At 46.1% G+C, this 20496-nt stretch overlaps 1 protein-coding gene across 5 annotated transcripts in view; it reads right to left on the bottom strand.

Moving 5' to 3' along the window:
- The window catches only part of PFKFB3 (6-phosphofructo-2-kinase/fructose-2,6-biphosphatase 3), an 87281-nt gene that overhangs the window by 28346 nt on the left and 38439 nt on the right, over nucleotides 1-20496 (bottom strand). For 4 of the 5 annotated variants that reach the window (XM_036241771.1, XM_036241763.1, XM_036241788.1 and 1 more), the window contains exon 1: nucleotides 1118-1593. The exons of the other annotated variant lie outside the window; for it this stretch is intronic. In XM_036241771.1, coding sequence (XP_036097664.1) covers nucleotides 1118-1193 — 76 coding nt within the window. In that variant the 5' untranslated portion in view covers nucleotides 1194-1593. Of the gene's footprint in view, nucleotides 1-1117; nucleotides 1594-20496 lie in introns of those variants that run through there. 5 annotated transcript variants of the gene reach the window in all.

The following is a 20496-nucleotide window of genomic DNA, read 5'->3' as shown; positions in this document are numbered from 1 at the left end:
GACAATCTAACCTTGTCTGGGACAAAACACCACCACTTGGGTTCTACCCTACCCAACTGGTGGGCTCCTGGGCAGGTTACCTGGAGGAGTGGTGTAGCCTTCAAACCATTGGAACCACCCTTTTAAGAGGTTAAGACTCTCCCCAGAGCTAGGAACAGAACCTAAGGTAAACCTTTCCAAAGTATTTATGGCCAATGACGGCGGGGTGGGGAACGGCCGGCAAATTCTGAGCACGGTAGAGTGTGCGCGCGCGTGAAACGCCGCCAACTGTGCAGTCAGGGTTCCACAGACCCTCCCCAAATCCGGGGCAATGGCTTGCTTCCAGGTCAAGCTCTCTTGGGGCCCCCGCACAGGAGCTAGAACTGGGAGCAGAGAGAAAGGAAATAGAAATACTATAGAGGAAAGAGGGAGGGAGAGGGAGAGAGAAAGAAAGAACAGAAATATAAAGAGGGGAGATAGAAATATAAAGATGAGATTATGAGAGAGAAATATATAGAAAGGGGGACTGAGAGAACGTGGAAATACCGAAAGGCAAGGAGAGGAGACAAATACAGAGAAGGGCTGTGAGAGGCGATGGAAATAGAGGTAAAGAGAAAGGGACAGAGAGGAGGCAAGGGAGAGATCCAAGGGAGAGATCCAAGGTGACGTCCCTTGGCCGGACTCAGTCCATTGAGCAACCGGGAGGATAGCCGAGACTGGGCACAAGCGGGCGTCCCTTCTCAAGGCTCTCTGCAGTGCCTGAGCTCGCCACTCCTGGCATTGCTCGGGGGCCAGGCCCCGGCGCGCTCGCTGTTTGCGGCTCGGTCGGTGCTCCGCGGCCGCAGCCCAGTGCAGCACAGCGTTGCAGCTGAGCGAGCGCGCGGCCGACCGCGGCCAGGAGAGGCGCAGCGCCGGCGCAGGAGCCTCCGCCGTCCCCGCCCCGCGCCACCGCCAGCCCCGCCCCGCGCTCCGGGGAGGAGCGGCAGGCGCCGGGCCCCAGCCAGCGGAGACAGCCGTGGAGGGAGGCGAAGAGTCGGTACAAAAGCGCCTCACCAGCGCCCGCCGCACAATGGATTCGCTTTCCCCGCGGCGCGGCTCCCCTGCAGCCAGCCCACCCCCTGCACACATCTGCACTCACATCTGGGCAGCGAGGGACGGTGATCGACCGGGATCCAGATCTTCTGCACCCGGCTCTGAGTCAGCTCCAGGGGCATCTTCACAGCCTAGACTCGGCCTGCCCTCCCCTTGAGAAGAATTCAGACTTGGGGTAGAGAGCAGCGTGTCGACCCCCAGAAACAAAGGAAAAGAGGGAGTTTGTGCGCGGGAGCGCGGCCCGGGCGCTCTCCCTAGCGCTGCTATTTGAAAACGTGCTTTGTGCTAAATGACGAACGATCGCCCGAGGCGCGAGGCTCCACGAGCGCTTCGAAAGGGGCGGAGGTCTGGGGGTGCACCCGGAGCTCCCGCAGGGCCGGGCTCGTCTACTCAAGAAGTCCCCGGGATGCTCGGAGAGCAGTGACAGCCGCCGCAGTTCCCGTCCGCCAGCTCGAGTCCTCCACGGTCTAAGCCCGCTCGCCTCCTCTCCAGCTCTGCTAGGATCCCTCGCGCTCCGCCTGGGCTTTTAAGAGTCCGGCCGGCAGCGACGCATACGTCAGCCTCGGGGCGGGAACGCATTCTTCAGGTTCCAGCCTCTCTTCACGTGGAGACAGGGCGGGGAGGGGCGGGGAGCAAGTCAGGAGGCGGCCTGCTGGTGCCCTCTGCAGGCCAGCGTCGGTGGTGCGCCCTGCTCCTGCAGATAACTCCCCAAACCCAGCCTTGGCTGAAGGTCCTAGACTCCATGAGCCTCCTCCTATCATCCCCTAAAAACGATGGGCACGGCTTCCCAGAAAAATCACTTCCACTGTGCTGGGAGGCAAGGAGCGGCGCCATCCAGTGGTCCGTGGACCCGTGCAGTCGAATCTCCAAGGATGATAGTTAAAATGCATCCTACTGATGGCCTCTCTGGCAGTGGGACCACAGTACTCTGCATTCTTAAGATACAACCCGCGTCAGGCACAGTCAGGTTGAAGACTCGGCCTAATGTTAATGATTGGAGAGAGAGAAGCCTGAGGGAGGATGCTGAGAGGGCCCGTGGCAGGAGGCTTCCCTGGTCCTTCGTCCTCACCCCGCCCACTTTTCCTGAATCCCTTAGAAACCTTGACTAGTCCTGAACATTGCTCTCCCAACACCAGTCCCAAGATCTGGAACCCTAGCAGCGCCTGAGGAGGCGGCGGTAAAGCCCCGGAGGCAGGATCCAAATGGACCCAAGAGTCTTGGTTTCTCCCAGTCACTATTTACAATATTTTCAACATGCCTTTCTCTCTACTAGTAGAAGAGTAAATAAAACTAGATCCTATTGTGACCCGCAATTGATTACCGGACTATAAGCCCCATAATAACTATCGCGGGAACTGCCACGGCACGATGGTGTTACATGGATGTGCGCGATGCATCAGCACAGCAGCGCTGCCCTGCCTTGCATAGGTGCATACCTCAAGCAGGGGTTGGGCTGTGATTGCAAGGAAGTAGGCGGCGCTCCCTGAAACCCACACAGCAGCGGAATAGTCGGAGCGGAGGCTGCTGCCCACGTCGCTCACGTCCCACATGGCTCCGCTGGGGCTGTGCCCACTCTCCTGCAGCCAGCACAGCTGCGGCCAGCGCAGCTGCTCCCGCCCCGCCCCACCGGGGCCTCCCCTCTTCCCTGCACTCCAGCCCTCCCAGGGGCTGGGAGCGCTGAGCCACACCCACCGGGAGGGGGGCCCTCGTCCCCCCACCTCCTCTCCCGCCTCCGCCACCCAGCCTTCCCCGGAGTCTCTGCTCTCCCTCCTACAGCTTTGCTGACTGCCGGTTTTCGGCGCTTGGCAACTGTTCAGAAACCCGAGTGCATTGCACTGGACTTGTTTTTCTGCAGTGGGAGCAAATGCCAGAGATGACACCCTAAACGCCCCAGGAAGAATCCCACACCACTCTTGAAGAGAGCGCTGATCAAAGAGAAAAGCATTCGCCAGCGAGCGCTGGCGCCTCCAGGAAAAGTTGCTGCCCCGGGTTTCGCTAGAGTCGAGAAGGGGGTCGGCTGTGTGTATGACTGCAGCTGCACCCCTAGATGCCTGCACACTTGCCTCCCAGGAAGAACCACAGTGTACCTGCTTGCCTGGTACTTTCCCACCGATTTTTTTTTACATACACTTACAAACAGGGCAAGGGGACGAGGCAGCATTCTACCACCCTCAAACAACTGTGGTGGGTTTCAGTTTAGGGAGTGTGAGGACTAAAATTTGGAGGCACAGCTTTAATCTACAGACTTAATAACATGTCTGTCCAGGGTCCAGCTCTGAAGGCACGAGGCAGTAGACCTAACTCGGAGATCCCGGTTTAAGCGCTTGCACACTTTCCCTGCTGGTGTGTCAATAACGCCTTAGATGGCCATTGCTGCAAGGCAAAGACAGTTCTTCCTCATCATTTCTGCATCTGGTGAGGAGCAGGCAAATGGAGTTCACTTAATCTCCCTCCTACTTCTGATATCTAAGTGCAAACAAACTGGGAATGCGTGGGAGGCAAGGATAAATTCACACTTAAAATAATTTTAAAATAAAGAAGGCAGCTTGAATTGGTTTCACGCTTGCGGCCCTCAAAGTAAATTTGGGTAGCACCCCATGGAAGATAAAATTACTTAAGTGCAAAATCATTTACAAACAACCCAGCCCTGGCAGGTGTGGCTCAGTTGGTTGGAGCAATGTCCTGTGCAAAGAAAGGTTGCGGGTTCCATTCCAGGCCAGGGCACATACCTAGGGTGCCGGTTTGGTTCCATCCTCTGTAGGGGCAGGGTTGGGCGCATATGGGAGCCTCCCATGGATACATCAATGTCTTCCTTCCTTCCTTCCTTCCTTCCTTCCTTCCTTCCTTCCTTCCTTCCTTCCTTTCTCTCTCTCCCTCTCTCTCTCTCCACCCCCTTACCCTCTCTCTAAAATCAGTAAAACATATCCTCAGGTGAGGATTTAAATAAATAAATATAAATAACCCAACTGCAACTGAATGTACTGGTTCAGAGTTCATGGTTTAGACATCTGTGCAACTCTTCCCCTAGTTCTGCTAATGGCCCCCCCTTCACCAAACTGTCTAGGGCTTTTTATCAACTTTTTGGTCCCTAAGATCAGCAACTCACTCCTTCAGAAAAGGCTTCAGAGTAAAAATTTCTCTAATATAAAGATACTTTTAAGACAGGACAGATCCAAGTACTTGGGGAGATTCTATCCATGGCACTATTAAGGCTAGATAACCCAGTATTGTTTTAAGCGAGTAAAGGGGGGTTTTGAGATTAGAGGGGTTAAGCAACTAGGCCAAAACACACAGCGAGTTAAGAAAAATTGTCCCCTACTTGACAATGACAAGTTTCCCCAAGGGACTCCTAATGGACACATCCTAATCCTAGGGTGCTGAGTGGAGCCCTGAAGGGGAAGACCACACTGATTCAGCCCATCTCACCCAGAACATTTGAGGTGTTTGGCAGGAAAGCACAAAGAGCTTCTTGTGCAGTAAGTAGTGCGTGGTGGAGGTGTTCACAGAGAATCCTTTAGCTAGGTCTAGAAGCGACAAGGAATGGTGGAAGCGCTTTCTCTCCATACCCTCTCTCTGCCCAGTTCCCTCTCACCATTTCATAACCCTTACCCCTGCCCCCGATGCTGCCATAACAACAGCACAAAGTAACCCCATTTCCATGATTCAGTGCCAGCTAGCCATATTGAAACAGTTAAACCAGGCTAGTACCCACCTCCCCCAGTGAGAGAATCAGAGAACGAACAAGGTGTGGCAATGAGCAATCAGAGATGCTAATTAGACACAAAGTGTCATCATTTGTTCCCATGAACCATTCTGTCTAAGAGAGTGCAGTGAAATGCCAAATAAAAGACCAAAATAAGCCCTGGCTGGTTTGGCTCAGCGGTTGGAGCCTCGGCCTGCGGTCCTGAGAGACCTGGGTCCGGTTCCCGCTAAGGGCGCATACCTCGGTTGCAGTTTGTCCCCGGCCCTGGTCGGTGGTGCAGGTGGCAGCCACTCGATGTGTCCCTTCACATTGATGTTTCTCTCTCTCTCTCTGTTCCTATCTCTCCCTCCCACTCTACCTGAACAAAAAATGGAAAAATGTCCTCGGGTGAGGATAAAAAAATAAAAAATAAAAATAAATAAATAAATAAACCCTCACCTCACCAATCCAAAGACAGGGAAGAGGGGCAACCTTTTTTTTTTTTTTTTTAATTTTATCCCTCATATGTGAATGGGAACACAGACACCAATATCAGCACAATGCCACATTGGCTGATTGAAAACCCAATTCAAAACTTGCACAATGAGCCCAGCTAGAGTAGCTCAGTCATTGTTCTGTGCACTGAAAGAATGTAGGTTCGATTCCCAATCAGGGCGCATACCTGGGTTCTGGTTCCTCCCTGAAAGCAACTGATCGATGTTTCTCTATCACATGGATATCTCTCTCTCTCTCTCTCTCTCTCTCTCCTCTCTCTAAGCATGTCCTCAGGTGAGGATTTAAAAAAAATTTTTTTAAACCTGCACAATTAGGTTTATAGCAGCTTTATTCACAATCACCAAAATGTGAAAGCAGCCATGATACCCTTCAGTAGGTGAATAAATAAACTGTAGTCCCTCCAGACAATGAAGTATTACTCAGCGTTAAAAAGAAATGAGCCATTAAGCCATGAAAAGACACTGAGGAACCTTAAATGCATGTTACTAAGTAACAGAAGTCAATTTGACAAGGTTCCATACTGGATGACTCCAACTCTAAGACATTCTGGAAAAGGCAAAACTATGAAAAAGCGAAACTATGAAGAGAGTAAAATGATCAGTGGGTGCCAGGGATTAGGGAGGAAGAAGGGAGAACATAAGTGGAGCATAGAGAATTTTTAGGACAGTGAAATTACTCTGTGAAACTACTCATTACAGTATCATACAGTGAAAAAAATCTGTATGATACTGTAATGATGGATACATGCTTTCATACATTTGTCTAAACCTACAGAATGTACAATGCCAAGAGTGACCCTAATGTAAACTATGGACTTTGGGAGATGATGTGTTGGTGTAGATTCCTCCTTAAAAAAAAAAAATGCAGCCCTGGCCGGTTTGGCTCAGCGGTTGGAGCGTCGGCCTGCGGTACAGAGAGACCCGGGTTCGGTTCCCGCTAAGGGCACGTGCCTCAGTTGCAGTTTGTCCCCGGCCCTGGTTGGTTGTGCGGGTGGCAGCCACTTGATGTGTCCCTTCACATCGATGTTTCTCTCTCTCTTCCTCTCTCTCCCTCCTGCTCTATCTGAACAAAAAATGGAAAAATGTCCTCGGGTGAGGATAAAAAAAAAAAAAATGCAACCTTAAAAAAAAATGATGTTGATATTGAGGAAGGCTGTTGTATGTGTGCAGGCAGAGGGTATACAGGAACTCTATACTTTCAATTTTTCTGTGAACCTAAAACTGTTCTAAAAAATAAAGTCTATTTTAAACAATCATTATTTTTCTACAGATGTCATAAACACTTTTCTCCAGTCAAGTAGACTTACATGTTATATCATGGGGATGTGAAGACAGTTTCTGGCTACAGGCTGGCTCTGGATGAACAGACACAAACTGCAACCGGAGACCCACTGAACCATCCAGCAAATTTCCATTTCCCTCTGCCTGGTCCATGCTGCTCCACTTCCTGCTGGCCTTTCCTTTGCTTAGGGCACACCCTTGAGCTTGGGAGCATACTCTTTGTTTCTTTTCTTTAATATTTTTAATTTTTTAGAAAGGGAGGCAGAGAGAGAGAGAGAGAGAAACATTGATGTGAGAGCCCAACATCAATTGACTGCCTAAATCCAGGCATGTGCCCTGGCCCAGAATCAAGCCAGCAACCTTTCAGTGCACAGGACGACACCCAACCAGCTGAGCCACACCAGCCGGGGCTGGGAGCATGCTCTTAAAACTGCCTTTTGGTGTATCATATCCAGCATCACAGCTGACTACTGTTTTCAGAGTATTTACACTCCTTGTCAGCTTCCTCCCCATATGTTATTTGTACTTAAAAGTATCATTTTATGACTTCAAAATATTTTTAAAAAATAGATATTCTGTAGTCTAGTTAATAGTATTGTACCAATGGCAGTTTCCTGGTTTTGATATTTTACTCCAGTCATGTAAGATGTCATCATTAGAGAAAGCTAGGTTACGGGTTCATGGGACTCTATGTTCTATTTTGTAACTTCTTGTATTTCAAAATAAAAAGTTAAAAAAATTAACATCAGTGATGGCTCAGTTTGCTCAAATTCTGGAAAAAAAAAAAGAAGCCAAGCACAGATTGTGTAGAACCAGGCATTGAGAGAAAAGGGAATTGGCAGAAAGGTAGTCGAGATTTGCATGTGTTTCTAACACCTTTGCTTCTTGCAAATGACTCACGTATACATAGAGAATTTGCACAAATTCTGCACCTGGAATCAAGCTCAAGCTATGTTTTAACTTGGAGGGGGGAAATGGTTCTATTTCTGGGCTTTGCACAGATCTTTGGGAGAATATCAATAGGTCTGTAATCTTTGTCACCAATTTGCTTGCTTAAAACAAAATGAGGAAGGGAAAATCATGCAGAATTCAACTGACGACTCCAAGAGGTCAAGGCTGAGCCTTTTTCTCTGACGGGAAAGAAGGCACAAAGATGAACAACTATTCAAGAAGCTTTCTGTCCATCTTCTTCTGGACTTAGCATTTATTAGATGCTCACAAGCAGTAGCTATGTGTCAGATACTGCTACACTGGACATTCCACGCTACACTGGAATCTCAATCATCCTGGGTCCAGCCCGGAAGAGAAGTAGGTGATCAAATAGCTGTGTTTCGTGCTGAGTATTGCAAAGAAATAGCTTCCAGGCCCAAGAGCGTGTAATTTAAGGCCAGAGGGATAAATGTAAATGTGTACATTTAGAATATAATAAAAATATTAGAATAAAAATAGGGAACTAAGAGGTATTAGGTAAGGCAAGAATATGCCAAATGCAGGCTAAGGATAAATCCATATTGGGATAGTAAGAAAAGTCCCGTAAGTGGGAGCAGGTCAACTGGGAATTTCGTATCCATCTCATTGTTCTCCACATTATCTCTGCTGAGTCCAAGAGAACACATGAAACTAAAAAGGTCAAGGTCTCTCATTTGTTTCTATATTCAACAAGCATTCACTGAGAGCTGGCTGCACCAGGGGCTATTATAAGTCAAGTAAGATGTGGTCCTTGTCAGAATTATGAATTCACTTTTGAATTTCATTGTGTCCCTTCATATCTTTCTCTCTCCCCCTCTCTCTCTCACATACACATTCCTACCTTTTTTCCTTAGAGTTAATGAAGCTGAAGCACAGAAACATTAGCTTATTTGCCTGTAATAACAGAGTTAGTAGGGCAAGGAACAAAATACAAGATCTTCAACTAGCCTGGTATTCCTTCAGGTTTCTCCCAATTAAGCTACTTTCCAACTAGAGTGTTCAGTGTCCCTCCCGACAGCAATGCCAACAACAACATTTTGGATCCAAGTGGTTTCGATGACAATGTCTAAATTACTTAGTATTTGGTTATAATGTGGGAATAAGAACAAGGATAATCTTAAGAAACTATTATGAAGATTAATAACTAAAAACTTTCAAATGACCCTCCAATGAAAAGCTCTACTTAACATATGAAGATAGAGTTACCTCACAAAGATTCACAGACCTTTACATTTTAGCCATACCTGCCTTAGGAGGCAGAAAAGGCTCATGGTCACTACTACAGTAGAGCTCATTTAAAAAGAACTAACAGTTTTATGAGATGAAACTGAATCAGCCTTAAAAAGAAAAAGAAAAAAATGTGGAGGAGATCTTCGGCATTTTGTGTACCTCTGATAGGTTTCAAGATGTCCTAATTTATTAGTAAAGGGAAAGGAGAAAAAGAAGAAATACTCCTGTATCTCCACATCATTCAAATTATTAGATAAATCTCAAATGTATACTGTTAATAATACATTTTTACAGAACAGCGGCCTCCCCCAGGTTTTCTTTTCTTTTTTTTTTTTTTTTATCCTCACCCGAGGACATTTTTCCATTTTTTGTTCAGGTAGAGTGGGAGGGAGAGAGAGGAACAGAGGGAGAGAGAGAAACATCGACGTGAAAGGAACACATCGAGTGGCTGCCACCCGCACAACCCACCAGGGCCGGGGACAAACCGCAACCGAGGTACGCGCCCTTAGCGGGAACCGAACCCGGGTCTCTCAGGACCACAGGCCTACGCTCTAACCGCTGAACCAAACCGGCAAGGGCCCCCCAGGTTTTCAATAGCATGCCATCTTCATGAGCTCTGGGGCAGCACAGTCCATAGGAGCAACAATCATAGCTGAAAATTTTCTGGTAGTAAAAAGGAACAGGTGAAATGAGAAGTAGAATGGACCATCCATCAGGGCAGAAAGGACCTTCTTCATATTCACTGACATATCAGCCATCCTAAGTTTCAGTTGACCAGCGATACTAGAGTGGGTTTGCCCAACTATAGCACAGGGACAATGCCTACCTATAAAATAAGGTTTTCTTGTGAGAAGCACATAGCAGAGTACCTGGCACACTGTATGCTCAGTATTTGGTAGCCAGGAGTTCTGTGCAAACCAAGACTTCAGACCTGTAGAATTCCTGTCTCTCCACGAATAAACCAAGTGGTGGCATCTAAGGAGGTTTTCCCTGATTCCTCCTACTTTCCCACTCCATCCAACTCTGTGAAATCAATCACATATTTGAGAGGTTCCATGCCTTCCTGTATTAGTCAGGGTTCTCCAGAGAAACATATGTACATGTATGTACATATAAGAGGAGACTTATCATAAGAATTGGCTCACACAGTTATGGAGCTCGAGAAGTCCCCACATCTACTGTCTGCAGCTGGGGACTCAAGAAAGCCGGCGGTGTGGTTCAGTCTGAGTCTGAAGGCCTGAGAAGTGGGGGCTGACGGTATGAGTCCTGATCTGAGTCTGAGATCCAGAAGCTCTGATGTCCAAGGACAGAGGACATGGATGTCTCAGCTTAAGCAGGGAAAGCAAATTCACTCTCTGCCTGTTTGTTCTACTCAGGTCCTCAACAAATAGGATGATGACCACCGCCTTGGGGCAGACCATGTGCTTTTCTTAGTCCACCAAATCAAATGCTAATCTCTTCCAGAAATATCCTTACAGACACACCCAGAAATAATATTTTACCAGCTATCTGGGCACAACTTGGCCCAGTCAGGTTGATACATAAAGTTAACCATCACATTTTCCAATAGCCACTTTCCCTGCCTTCATAGCAGAGCTTCGGTTTTTAGCTGCCCAGCTAAATGATATTTTTCAGGCTTGCAGGTTAGACATGGCTGAGTGGCTAAGGTGGGGCTAGTAAAGAAGGTTTGTTCAGCCCTGGCCGGTTTGGCTCAGCGGTTGGAGCGTCGGCCTGTGGTCCAGAGAGACCCGGGTTCGGTTCCCGCTAAGGGCATGTACTTCGGTTGCAGTTTGTCCCCGGCCCTGGTTGGTCGTGCGGGTGGCAGCCATTCGATGTGTCCCTTCACGTCGATGTTTCTGTCTCTCTCTCCCTTCCTCTCTCTCCCTCCCACTCTATCTGTACAAAAAATGGAAAAATATCCTCGGGTGAGGATTAAAAAAAAAAAAAAAAAGAAGAAGGTTCGTTCATTATTAGACAGTGCTACTAGCCAGACAGACATTTCTTAAACTGAGCCAAATGTATCTTCCTGTAATTCCTCCTGCTGGTTCTCATTCTGCTGCTGAGTACGCAGTAAGCCTGTGCCCTCTTCCAGCCCTCAAACATCTGTGAGCAGCTGTTCCCATTAAAACATGCAAACTTCAGGCTAAGAAGCCCACTCCCGGACTTTAAAACAGCGTAAACACAGTTTTCACCCGGCACAGAGCAAAGCCAACCAAAAGAGTGAATTTGCCTCGTGATGATGGAATTGGGTTCTAGGCAGAAGTTAATGTTGAGTGACACCATCAGGCCTATTGCAAATACCGAAATGAGCCAGGCACTCAAAGTTATAAAGACAAAAAATATTTCTTTTTTTTCTTTTAATGTGTTTTTATTGATTTCTGAGAGAGAGGGGAAGGGAGAAAGAGATAGAAACATCCATGTGAGAGAGAAACATCGATCGGCTGCCTCCTGCATGTACCCCACTGAGGATGGAGCCCGAAACCCGGGCATGTGCCCTGACCAGGAACCGAACAGGAACCTCTGTCCATGGGACGATGCTCATTCCACTGAACCACATTGGTCAGGCATGACAAAAAACATTTCTAACGAACCTATGGATAATCTAGGTTTAGATTCTCAACTATTGAGAACAGACTTGTCTGAGTTCCAAAGCCTATCTATCCAGTGGGGTGGGAGGCATGGGAGAGACAATACAGTGTGGGGCAGGGGCTGTGGGCTGGGAGCTAGGACCTATACCCTACAACTGATCCTGTCTATGCCGGGTCGAAGGGCTTCCCTCTCTGGACCCCGGTTCCCTCATCTGCTGATGAGCCATCTAGATGTTCTCTAAGCATTGTTCCCACTTCTCCAATGATTCTAACTGTTATCAATGAAATATCAGTATAAACTTCACAGTCTAAGCAACTTAAAACAGGAACAATTGGCCCTGGCTGGAGTGGCTTAGTGGTTAGAGCATCGGCCTGAGGACCAACAGGTCAAGGGTTCAATTCCTGGTCAAGGGCACGTACCTGGGTTGCAGGTTTGATCCCTGGCCCTGGTCAGGGTGCATGCAGGAGGCAATCAATCAATCAATCGATATGTCTCTCTCACATCGATGTTTCTCTTTCTCTCCCTCTCCCTCCCTCCTTTCCACTCTCTCTAAAAAAAAACAACAACAGGGACAGCTGTTTATCTTTTTTTTTTCCTAATCCTCACCCGAGGATACTTTTCTATTTATCTTCAGATAGAGTGGGAGAAGGAGAGAGGGAGAGAAAGGGAGAGGCAAAGAAACATTGATGTGAGAAGGACACATTGACTGGTGGCCTCCCGTGCGACCCTGACCAGGCCCAGGGACGAACCGAAACCAAGGTACATGCCCTTGGCCAGAATCGAACCCAAGACTCATTGATCCACCAGCCAATGCTCTACTGCTGAGCCAAACTGACCAGGGTGACAGCTGTTCATCTTTGTATCACCAGGGCCTACTATAGTGTCAGACACATAGGAGGTGTTCAGTATATGTTTGTTTGATAAGGAATGATTATAGTTGCAATGATTATATTTGTATGGCTCACACCATAGGCTGGAAATAGCTCCCATAACTGCTCCAGGAACCACAGGGCACAGAGGTGGACAGACAACCACTTACTGTTGCAATTAGTTGGTTCATCTGTAAAATGAGGACAATAGCTGCCCTGCCAACCTCAAGAGTCGGTTATGAGGACCAAATATGGTATGAATAAAAGCACTCTTGGAAACACTATGAAGTACTCAACAAATATATGAAGATTAGCATTTTTACATTGTCCAGACCCTCCCCTAGGTAGGTGATTGAGATGTATGAACAGACATTTTCTCATCTTGACTGCTCTGAGATCGGGTCTCCATCCCTCGGTTTCCTCAACAGATCGATGACCTCCCACAGCACACACACAAAGGTGAGAGGAAGACCTGAGCAAAACAACCGAGGTCCCTGACTCGGGACTTTGGTGAGAACAGAAGCGCGGGGTTGAGAAAGTGGGGAATGGGCGCTTTGTTGCAAGGCCTGCTGACGTGAGTGGTGTGTGCAAGTCTCCAGAGTGGTGCAACTCAGGGTCTGACACAGCAGAACTGGCATTCTTTCCCTTCTCTGTTCCCCTCGGGCTACTTCTTTCTGCCAGTGGAAAACATTCTAAAAATAGAGCTTGATCAAGGAAAAATATTTGTTTTAATACAGCTTTTTTTTTGAAGCGAAGAGGTTCCTTTATTCTCACATGCGGACCCAGAGGAGGCAGTCTCCAAATTCTGGGCTTAATGCAGCTTTTAGAAAACACTGCTGACTAGATGTTGAAAATCTACCACAGCTGGGCTGTATTAATGAGTAGTATTCAAAGTAGAGAGTGGAGTGGTCTGTAATCGCGGTGTTAAGATCAAGATCATACTTCAGTGCTGTGTTCAGTTCTGGTTAACACCTTTCAGGGGAGCGTTAACAAATTCGTATTCCTCCAGAGAAAGAAAAGCTGGATATTCAAGCCATCTGGAAACCATGTTCTGTGAGGAATAGCTAAAGAACTAGACGTGAGATAGAGAACAAGATTATGAGATAAAATGATAACCACTTACAAATACATTTTGTTGCGCGCATGAGCTGAAACCAAATTGCCTGCTGGAAGACACAAGGCAGGGTAGCTTCAGCTGTCCCACAAGAACAACAATGGGATACCATTAGGATTCCCAGCAGCAGCTACATGCCTAGTGGTCAAAAACTTTGCAGAGGGTCCCCACAAGAGCTGGCAATCAAATTAGTGGCCTCTGGCTAGCACTACAGATGGGGGATCCTATGATTCTGTGGGGGCCTGAGCCCCAGTCCCAGCTCACCAACCGAATAATTTTGAGCAGGAATTCTTCGCATATCAAGTCTGGAATGATCTCATGATCTCAATGGTCCTTTTCCATTGTAAAGTCTTAAAGTCTAGAAGTGCAATATTAAGTGAATCTGGGTATAAAGCTGCTGGTCTAGTGTTTAGTCATACATTTAATCAACGTGGGTAGTCAAGGAACTCAGGGTTGCATACTGGGTGAGACACGCCTTTGGTAAGCCCCATGGAGGGCAAACTGCTGGCATCGCAATGAAAACTGTGCTACAGTTTCTTTCCATTCATATCGAAGGTTATTATGGCACCTCTCAAGCAAATCAAAGATTCTAGCTTAAAACTCCAGACTAGCCTGACCAGTGTGGCTCAGTGGTTGAGCGTCGACCCATGCACCAGGAGGTCGCTGGTTCAATACCCTGTCAGGGCACATGCCCAGCTTGTGAGCCCAATCCCCAATGGAGGGCATGCAGGAGGCCGCCAATCAATGTTCCCTCTCATTGCTGTTTCTAGGTCTCTCTCCTTTTCCCTTCCTATCTCTCTAAAATCAATAAAGAAAAATAAAATAAAATACTCCAGACTAGAGGTTTGACATCTATCCCAGTATTCCCTATCTATTGATCACTGAAACCTCAGGGAGTCACAAAAGTGTGATATGGGATCCACATTCCAGGTAGAAACAGTTCTGTTTCAATATTTAATTTCTTAATCAATAAACACAATCTTTAAATATTTTTCCTATGGTAGCCTTAGAGGAATGCCAGTCTAATCTCCCTTTAAGAAAAACTTGCTTAAGGCAGAGGGAGGTGGGTGAGTCAGGGTACTGGGTGAGTCATAAGAAAAAAAAATCAAAAGGGCACAAAAAAGAAAATGAGGTTTCTGTGCGATTGCAGTACAAAGACTTCAGCAAGGAGTTCCCTGAAAGAAGAGACAACATTCACTTTTATTACAGTATATTGTTTTAAATTTCTTTTTTTTGGTACGTGCCCCTAGTGGGAACAAAACCTGGGACTCTCTGGTCCACAGGCCAATGCTTCAACCGCTGAGCCAAACTGGCCAGGGCTAAATTTCTATTTTATTATGAGATATTGTTAACCTCTTCATGTGCCTAATTTATAAATTAAACTTTATTACAGGTATGTATGCACAAGGAAACACATTGTACATATATAGGGTTTGGTACTATCTACAATTTTAGGCATCCACTGGGGGTCTTAGGCCAGGACAAGAATAGGGAGACTGGGACAGACAGTTCAATAGCTGTTTGCAGCCACCTAGTAAATCCTATCTTTCCTAAGCCAGGGATACTTAAGAGTAAATGGTTTAGCCCTGGCCAGTTTGGCTCAGCGGTTAGAGCATCGGCCTGCGGTCCGGAGAGACCCGGGTTCGGTTCCCGCTAAGGGCACGTACTTCGGTTGCAGTTTGTCCCCGGCCCTGGTCGGTCGTGCGGGTGGCAGCCACTCGATGTGTCCCTTCACGTCGATGTTTCTCTCTCTCTCTCTCTCTCTCCTGTCCTCTCTCTCCCTCCCACTCTATCTGTACAAAAAATGGAAAAATGTCCTCGGGTGAGGATAAAAAAAAAAAAAAAAGAGTAAATGGTTTACACTTCTCCTCCCCAACTAGAGGGTAAATAGCTTTTTAAATATATATATATATATATATATATATATATATATATATATATATTCTTTATTGATTTCAGAGAGAGAGGAAGGAGAGGGAGAGAGAGAGCTAGAAACATCGATGGGAGAGAACATCAACTGGCTGCCTCCTGCATGCCCCTCACTGGGGATCAGGCCCACAACCTCGGCATGTGCCCTGACCGGGAATCGAACCGGTGACCTCTTGGTGCTTGGGTTGAAGCTCAACCACTGATCCACACCCTACTCGGGGAGACAGACAGCAGAAATCCAATTAGTCACATCCAAGGACAGATGAGATTAAGAGAATAAAACTCATTTTGGTACATCAGCATAAAGCTGACAAGCATTCTATTGAGATCCTTCCTTAAAACCTCCCCTAAATGCCCAGCCTTGAAAACCCCTCAAGATGAAGGCCCCAGTGATCATTTGCCCTCCCAGGAGCATGCCCAGGCCTCCCCACCTTCTTCCCCCACAGGCATGCATCTCCTGTACTCTAAGGGACCCCCTGAGGCCTGCAACCAGGGCAGCAATGGGCAGTGGCAGTTCATCCCAGGCAAACCCCCTGAACTTGTCGCCAAGGCCCCCCCTTTCTCTGAATTCTAAGTGAGCCAAAGCAGATCAACCTAGGCCCATTCCCCCACTAGTCCCTCTCCTGTTACTCTGGGCCCTTCCTTGTTTCACTGTCCCCAGCTTTAATAAACATCCTTTAAAAAAAAAAAAAAGAGCCCTGGACGGTTTGGCTCAACGGTTAGAGCATTGGCCCGCAGACCAGAGAGTCCCAGGTTCGGTTACCACTAAAGGCATGTACCTCGGTTGCAGTTTGTCCCCGGCCCCCGTTGGGGTCGTGTGGGTGGCAACCACTTGATGTGTCTCTCTCACATTGATGTTTCTCTCTCTCTTCCTCCCTCTCTCCCTCCCGCTCTATCTGAAGATAAATGAAAAAAAAAAAGTGTCCTCAGGTGAAGATTAAAAAAAAAGAAAAGAAAGAAAAACGTGCTTATCAGCTGCAAGGAGTGCAGGTAAATGAGTCTCCAGCTGCAGCCCCTCGGGATCCAAGGCAGCATCTGAATGGAGGCTATGCTCTTCCTGGCAGCTCCCAAGGATGACTGAGCACAAGGACCTGGCCAGTTCTGCCCATGATGGGGCTCCTCCACAGGGAGCTTTGCACTGAGCTCCCCACAGGGCCATCTGAGACTGCTCAGAGAGACCTAGAAGTATGAGGCTCTCCCCGACTCCCCCTTCCTTCCCCCTTGCCTTCCGCAGTCATTAGAGCGACAACCCTCTCCCTTTATCTTTCACAAGCATTACCCCAATAAATCTTTTGCGGTTTCAACTCCATCTTAGTATCTGCTTGCCAGAGGACCCAACCAATACATTTTCCACTAATATAAAATAGCTTGAAAGCATCTGAGTGTGTATCAAGTGTACAGAAGTTAGGGTGCAAGATGAGTGCACTCCTGACATTCGGCTGCCTAATCACTCAGATGAGTTATCACTGACCACTGTGATGGGTTTGGCCATGATAGAGCTTCAGATGGATTTAATAGCAGTTATTTAGTATACCCATAATTGGTCACTGTTTAAAGATGGGAAGCATGGGAAACATTGATGTTGAAATACGAATCATGAGCAAATGAGAAGGATATGTCAAAAAAGGCACAAGAGCCTGCTTCAAAGGGTTCCATTGGCCAAAGCTGACATTCTGAGCAACAAGACGAATAATAATAGTAATAAATTATAACCTTGGGAAAAATTAGAATCTATTCAACTGTAAATAAAATGAATAAGTGAGTACGGGAGATGAGTTAGCTTTTCCTTGCAGCAGAATGCCAACAAATTTAAAAAAAGGAGTGATGAAATTTGTAAGTCACCACTTGGTAATCACCATAGTAATAATAATTTCAGACAAGGATCATCAAGTGGATGAAAGTTTGACAAGAAACAGGACATATGCAGAGTCTCAAAATATCTCCCCACAAAATAGTTATTAATTACAAAAATAGTAACTTTACAGTAGGGAAACATGGCAGACACCACCCTATGCAAGGGATCGAAGTTCACACCACCAGGAATGGGACAGAGATATCATGTGTCTCCCAACAGGATGTGCTGAAGATACTTCACTACTTCTCAGGTGCTCCTGCCAAAAATGCAGAACCTAAATCTAATCATAAAGAAGCAACAAATAAATCAAAATTCAGGATATTCTAAGAAAGAAATGGCCTGGATCCCAAGGGAATATTTGCACACCCATGTTCAGAACAGCATTATTCACAGTAGCCAAAAGATAGAAGCAACCCAAATGTCCATCCACAGATGAATGGATAAACAAAATTCAGTCTATACATACAATGGAATATTATTCAGCCTTTATAAAGGAAGAAAATCGCCCAGCCTATGTGGCTCAATGGATTGAGCGTCTTCCCATGGACTGAGAGGCCCTGGATCCATTCCCAGTCAGGGCACATGCCCAGGTTGTGGGCTCGATCCCCAGTAGGGGATGTGCAAGAGGCAGCCAATCGATGTTTCTCTCTCACATCGATGTTTCTTTCTTTCTTTCTTTCTTTCTTTCTTTTTTCTTTAAGAGAGGAAAGGAGGAGAGAGAGTTAGAAACATCAATGAGAGAGAACATCGACTGGCCACCTCCTGCACTCCGCCCACTGAGGATTTAGCCCACAACCTGGGCATGTGCCCTGACCAGGAATCAAACCATTGACCTCTTGGTGCATGAGTCTATGCTCAACCACTGAGTCACATCGGCTGGGCACATCGATGCTTCTCTCTCTCTCAAAAAAAAAAAAAAAATCAATAAAAATGTTATAAAAATTAATTAATTAATAAAAAGGAAGAAAATCCTGTCTTATGTTACAACATAGATGAATCTTGAGTCCATCACACTAACTAAAATAAGCCAGCCACAAAAAGACAAATATTGTTATTACTCCACTTATATGAGGTACTTAGGGTGGGTGGAAGGAAGGAAGGAAGGAGAGAGAGAGAGAGAGAGAGAGAGAGAGAGAGAGAGAGAGAGAGAAAGAAAGAAAGAGAGAAAGAAAGCAAGCAAGCAGAGGCGTGAGGGAAAGATTGAGAGAAAATGATAAAGCAAATAGGGTAAAATGTTAACTTTTGCAAACTCTGTGTGAAGGCCATCCTGGAATGCTTTGCACTATTTTTGCAACTTTCCTGTAAGTCTATTTCAAAATGAAAAATTAGTGCTCGTTTCGACAGCACGTATCCAAAAAGAAAAAGAGGAAGAAGAAGAAAGAAAAGAAAAATTAAAACTCAAGCATTTTAGGTTCATGAGGCACATGAAATGCTAAAAAATTCTCCACATTCACCTCAGAAGGACCTTCCTCATAGATTTGGAAGTTGCATGCATCTGATCAGTTCTTTTTTGGTTTTGTTTTGTTTTATTAATCCTCACCTGAGGATATATTTTCCTTTGAATTTTAGAGAGTGGAAGGGAGGTAGAGAGGGGCAGAAAGAGAGAGAAACATTAATGTGAGAGAGACACATCAATTGGTTGTCTCCGGAACCAATTCCAGGGCCTTGACTGGGGCCCTGGAATCAAACCCACCCTTTGGTGCAAGGGCTGATGTTCTAACCATTAGTTATACCAGCCAGGGCTGATCACACTTCTTATACAACAAATCAAAGATATCTCTATCCTAAGTGAAAGAGGCCAAGCAGAAAAAGACAAATACCACATGATCTCACTTATATACGGAATATAATGAACATAACAGTCTGAGGAATACAGTAGACCCAGACACATGGAAGTAGGGCACAGACTGACATCCCTCAGAAGAGGGGATGGGGGGTGGGGGGGTGGGAAGAGATAAACCACAGAACTTATATGCATGTATGCATGACCAATGGACATGGACAACTAAGCCGGGGACAGGGTGGAGGGGGGGTGGGGTGGGGGGTGCCAATGGGGTAAAAAGGTAAAATATCTGTAACAAAAAAATAAATAAAAATTCATAAAAAAAAAAAAAAGATATCTCTAAAATTTCAAAACCTAATGTTGAAATATAAAGTATATTTACACTCTGGCTGGTTTGCTCAGTAGTTAGAGCATCAGCCCGAGGACCAAGAGTCGTGGGTTTGATTCCCGCCAAGGGCACGTACCTCAGTTGCGGTTAGTCCCCAGCCCTGGTCTGGTCGTGCAGGAGGCAACCAGTCGATGTGGCTCTATCACATCAATGTTTCTCTCTCTTCCTCCCTCCCACCCTATCTGGAGATAAATAGAAATATCCTCAGGCGAGGATTAAAAAGAAAAAAAATCAAAGTATAATGACAATTTTCAACAAACACCTTTCAAGAGATACAAAGTCTTTTATTATAAAAAGAGTCAGAAAAGATATTAGGCTTTCACTCAGACAAAACCAATGATGTTTATACTTCAGTCTCCAACCCAAACATATACAACACCATTCTTATTTTTTCTTGCAATTTTTTAAATTGAATTTGTTGAAGTGACATTGGTTAATAACACAATGCCATTCTTGAATTTATCTCTGGTTTCCCTTCCGTAACTAAATTAAATAACATGTGTTAACTGTAAAATTTAAAAAGCTGAGATTTATTTCAATTTATGTGGAGACACTATTCATTGTGGCCCTGCAGCCACCCCCACATTTCTTCCTGGCTGACTGAACCTTGATTTGGCAGATGGGGGGTGGCAGAGATCCCCAATTTCAAATAAGTTGCCTCCCATCCCATCCACAGTGATGAGTTGTGATTGGGCTCATCCTCCCACCCACCCCCACCCTGCACCCATCCCCACTCCCCCTGCAGGTAACTTGTCAGCATGTGATCATGTAACCAGTTCATTACAGTAAGCAATAAACAACATCCTTTTGGTTTAACCTACTATCGGTCAGGTATTCAGTTACCTAGAGCCAAAAGCATTCCTAACTAGTCAATATGTCATGAATGTCATAAACTTCAACTAATACAGCCCTGGCAGGGTGGCTCATCATCTGGTACACCAAAAGGTTGGGAGTTTGATTCCCAGTCAGGGCACATACCTAGGTTTCGGGGCCAATCCCCAGTCGGGGTGCATACAGAAGGCAGTCGGTGGACGTTTCTCTCATATCAATGTTTCTCTCTCTAAAATCAATAAACATACCCTTGGGTGGGGATTTAAAAAAAAAAAATCTACTAATATAAACCAGGTCCTCTGTGCTAAGGTTTTACATATATTTTTCTCAACAACTCCATCAGGTAAGTAATAGTGTCACCATTTTTCAGATGAGTAAATCCATGTTGAG

The sequence above is a fragment of the Molossus molossus genome, unplaced genomic scaffold (assembly GCF_014108415.1).
Source record: "Molossus molossus isolate mMolMol1 unplaced genomic scaffold, mMolMol1.p scaffold_m16_p_1, whole genome shotgun sequence".
NCBI classification, from domain to species: Eukaryota; Metazoa; Chordata; class Mammalia; order Chiroptera; family Molossidae; genus Molossus; species Molossus molossus.
The sequence above is the reverse complement of the archived record's forward strand: the minus strand, read 5'-3'. Positions and strand labels throughout refer to the sequence as shown.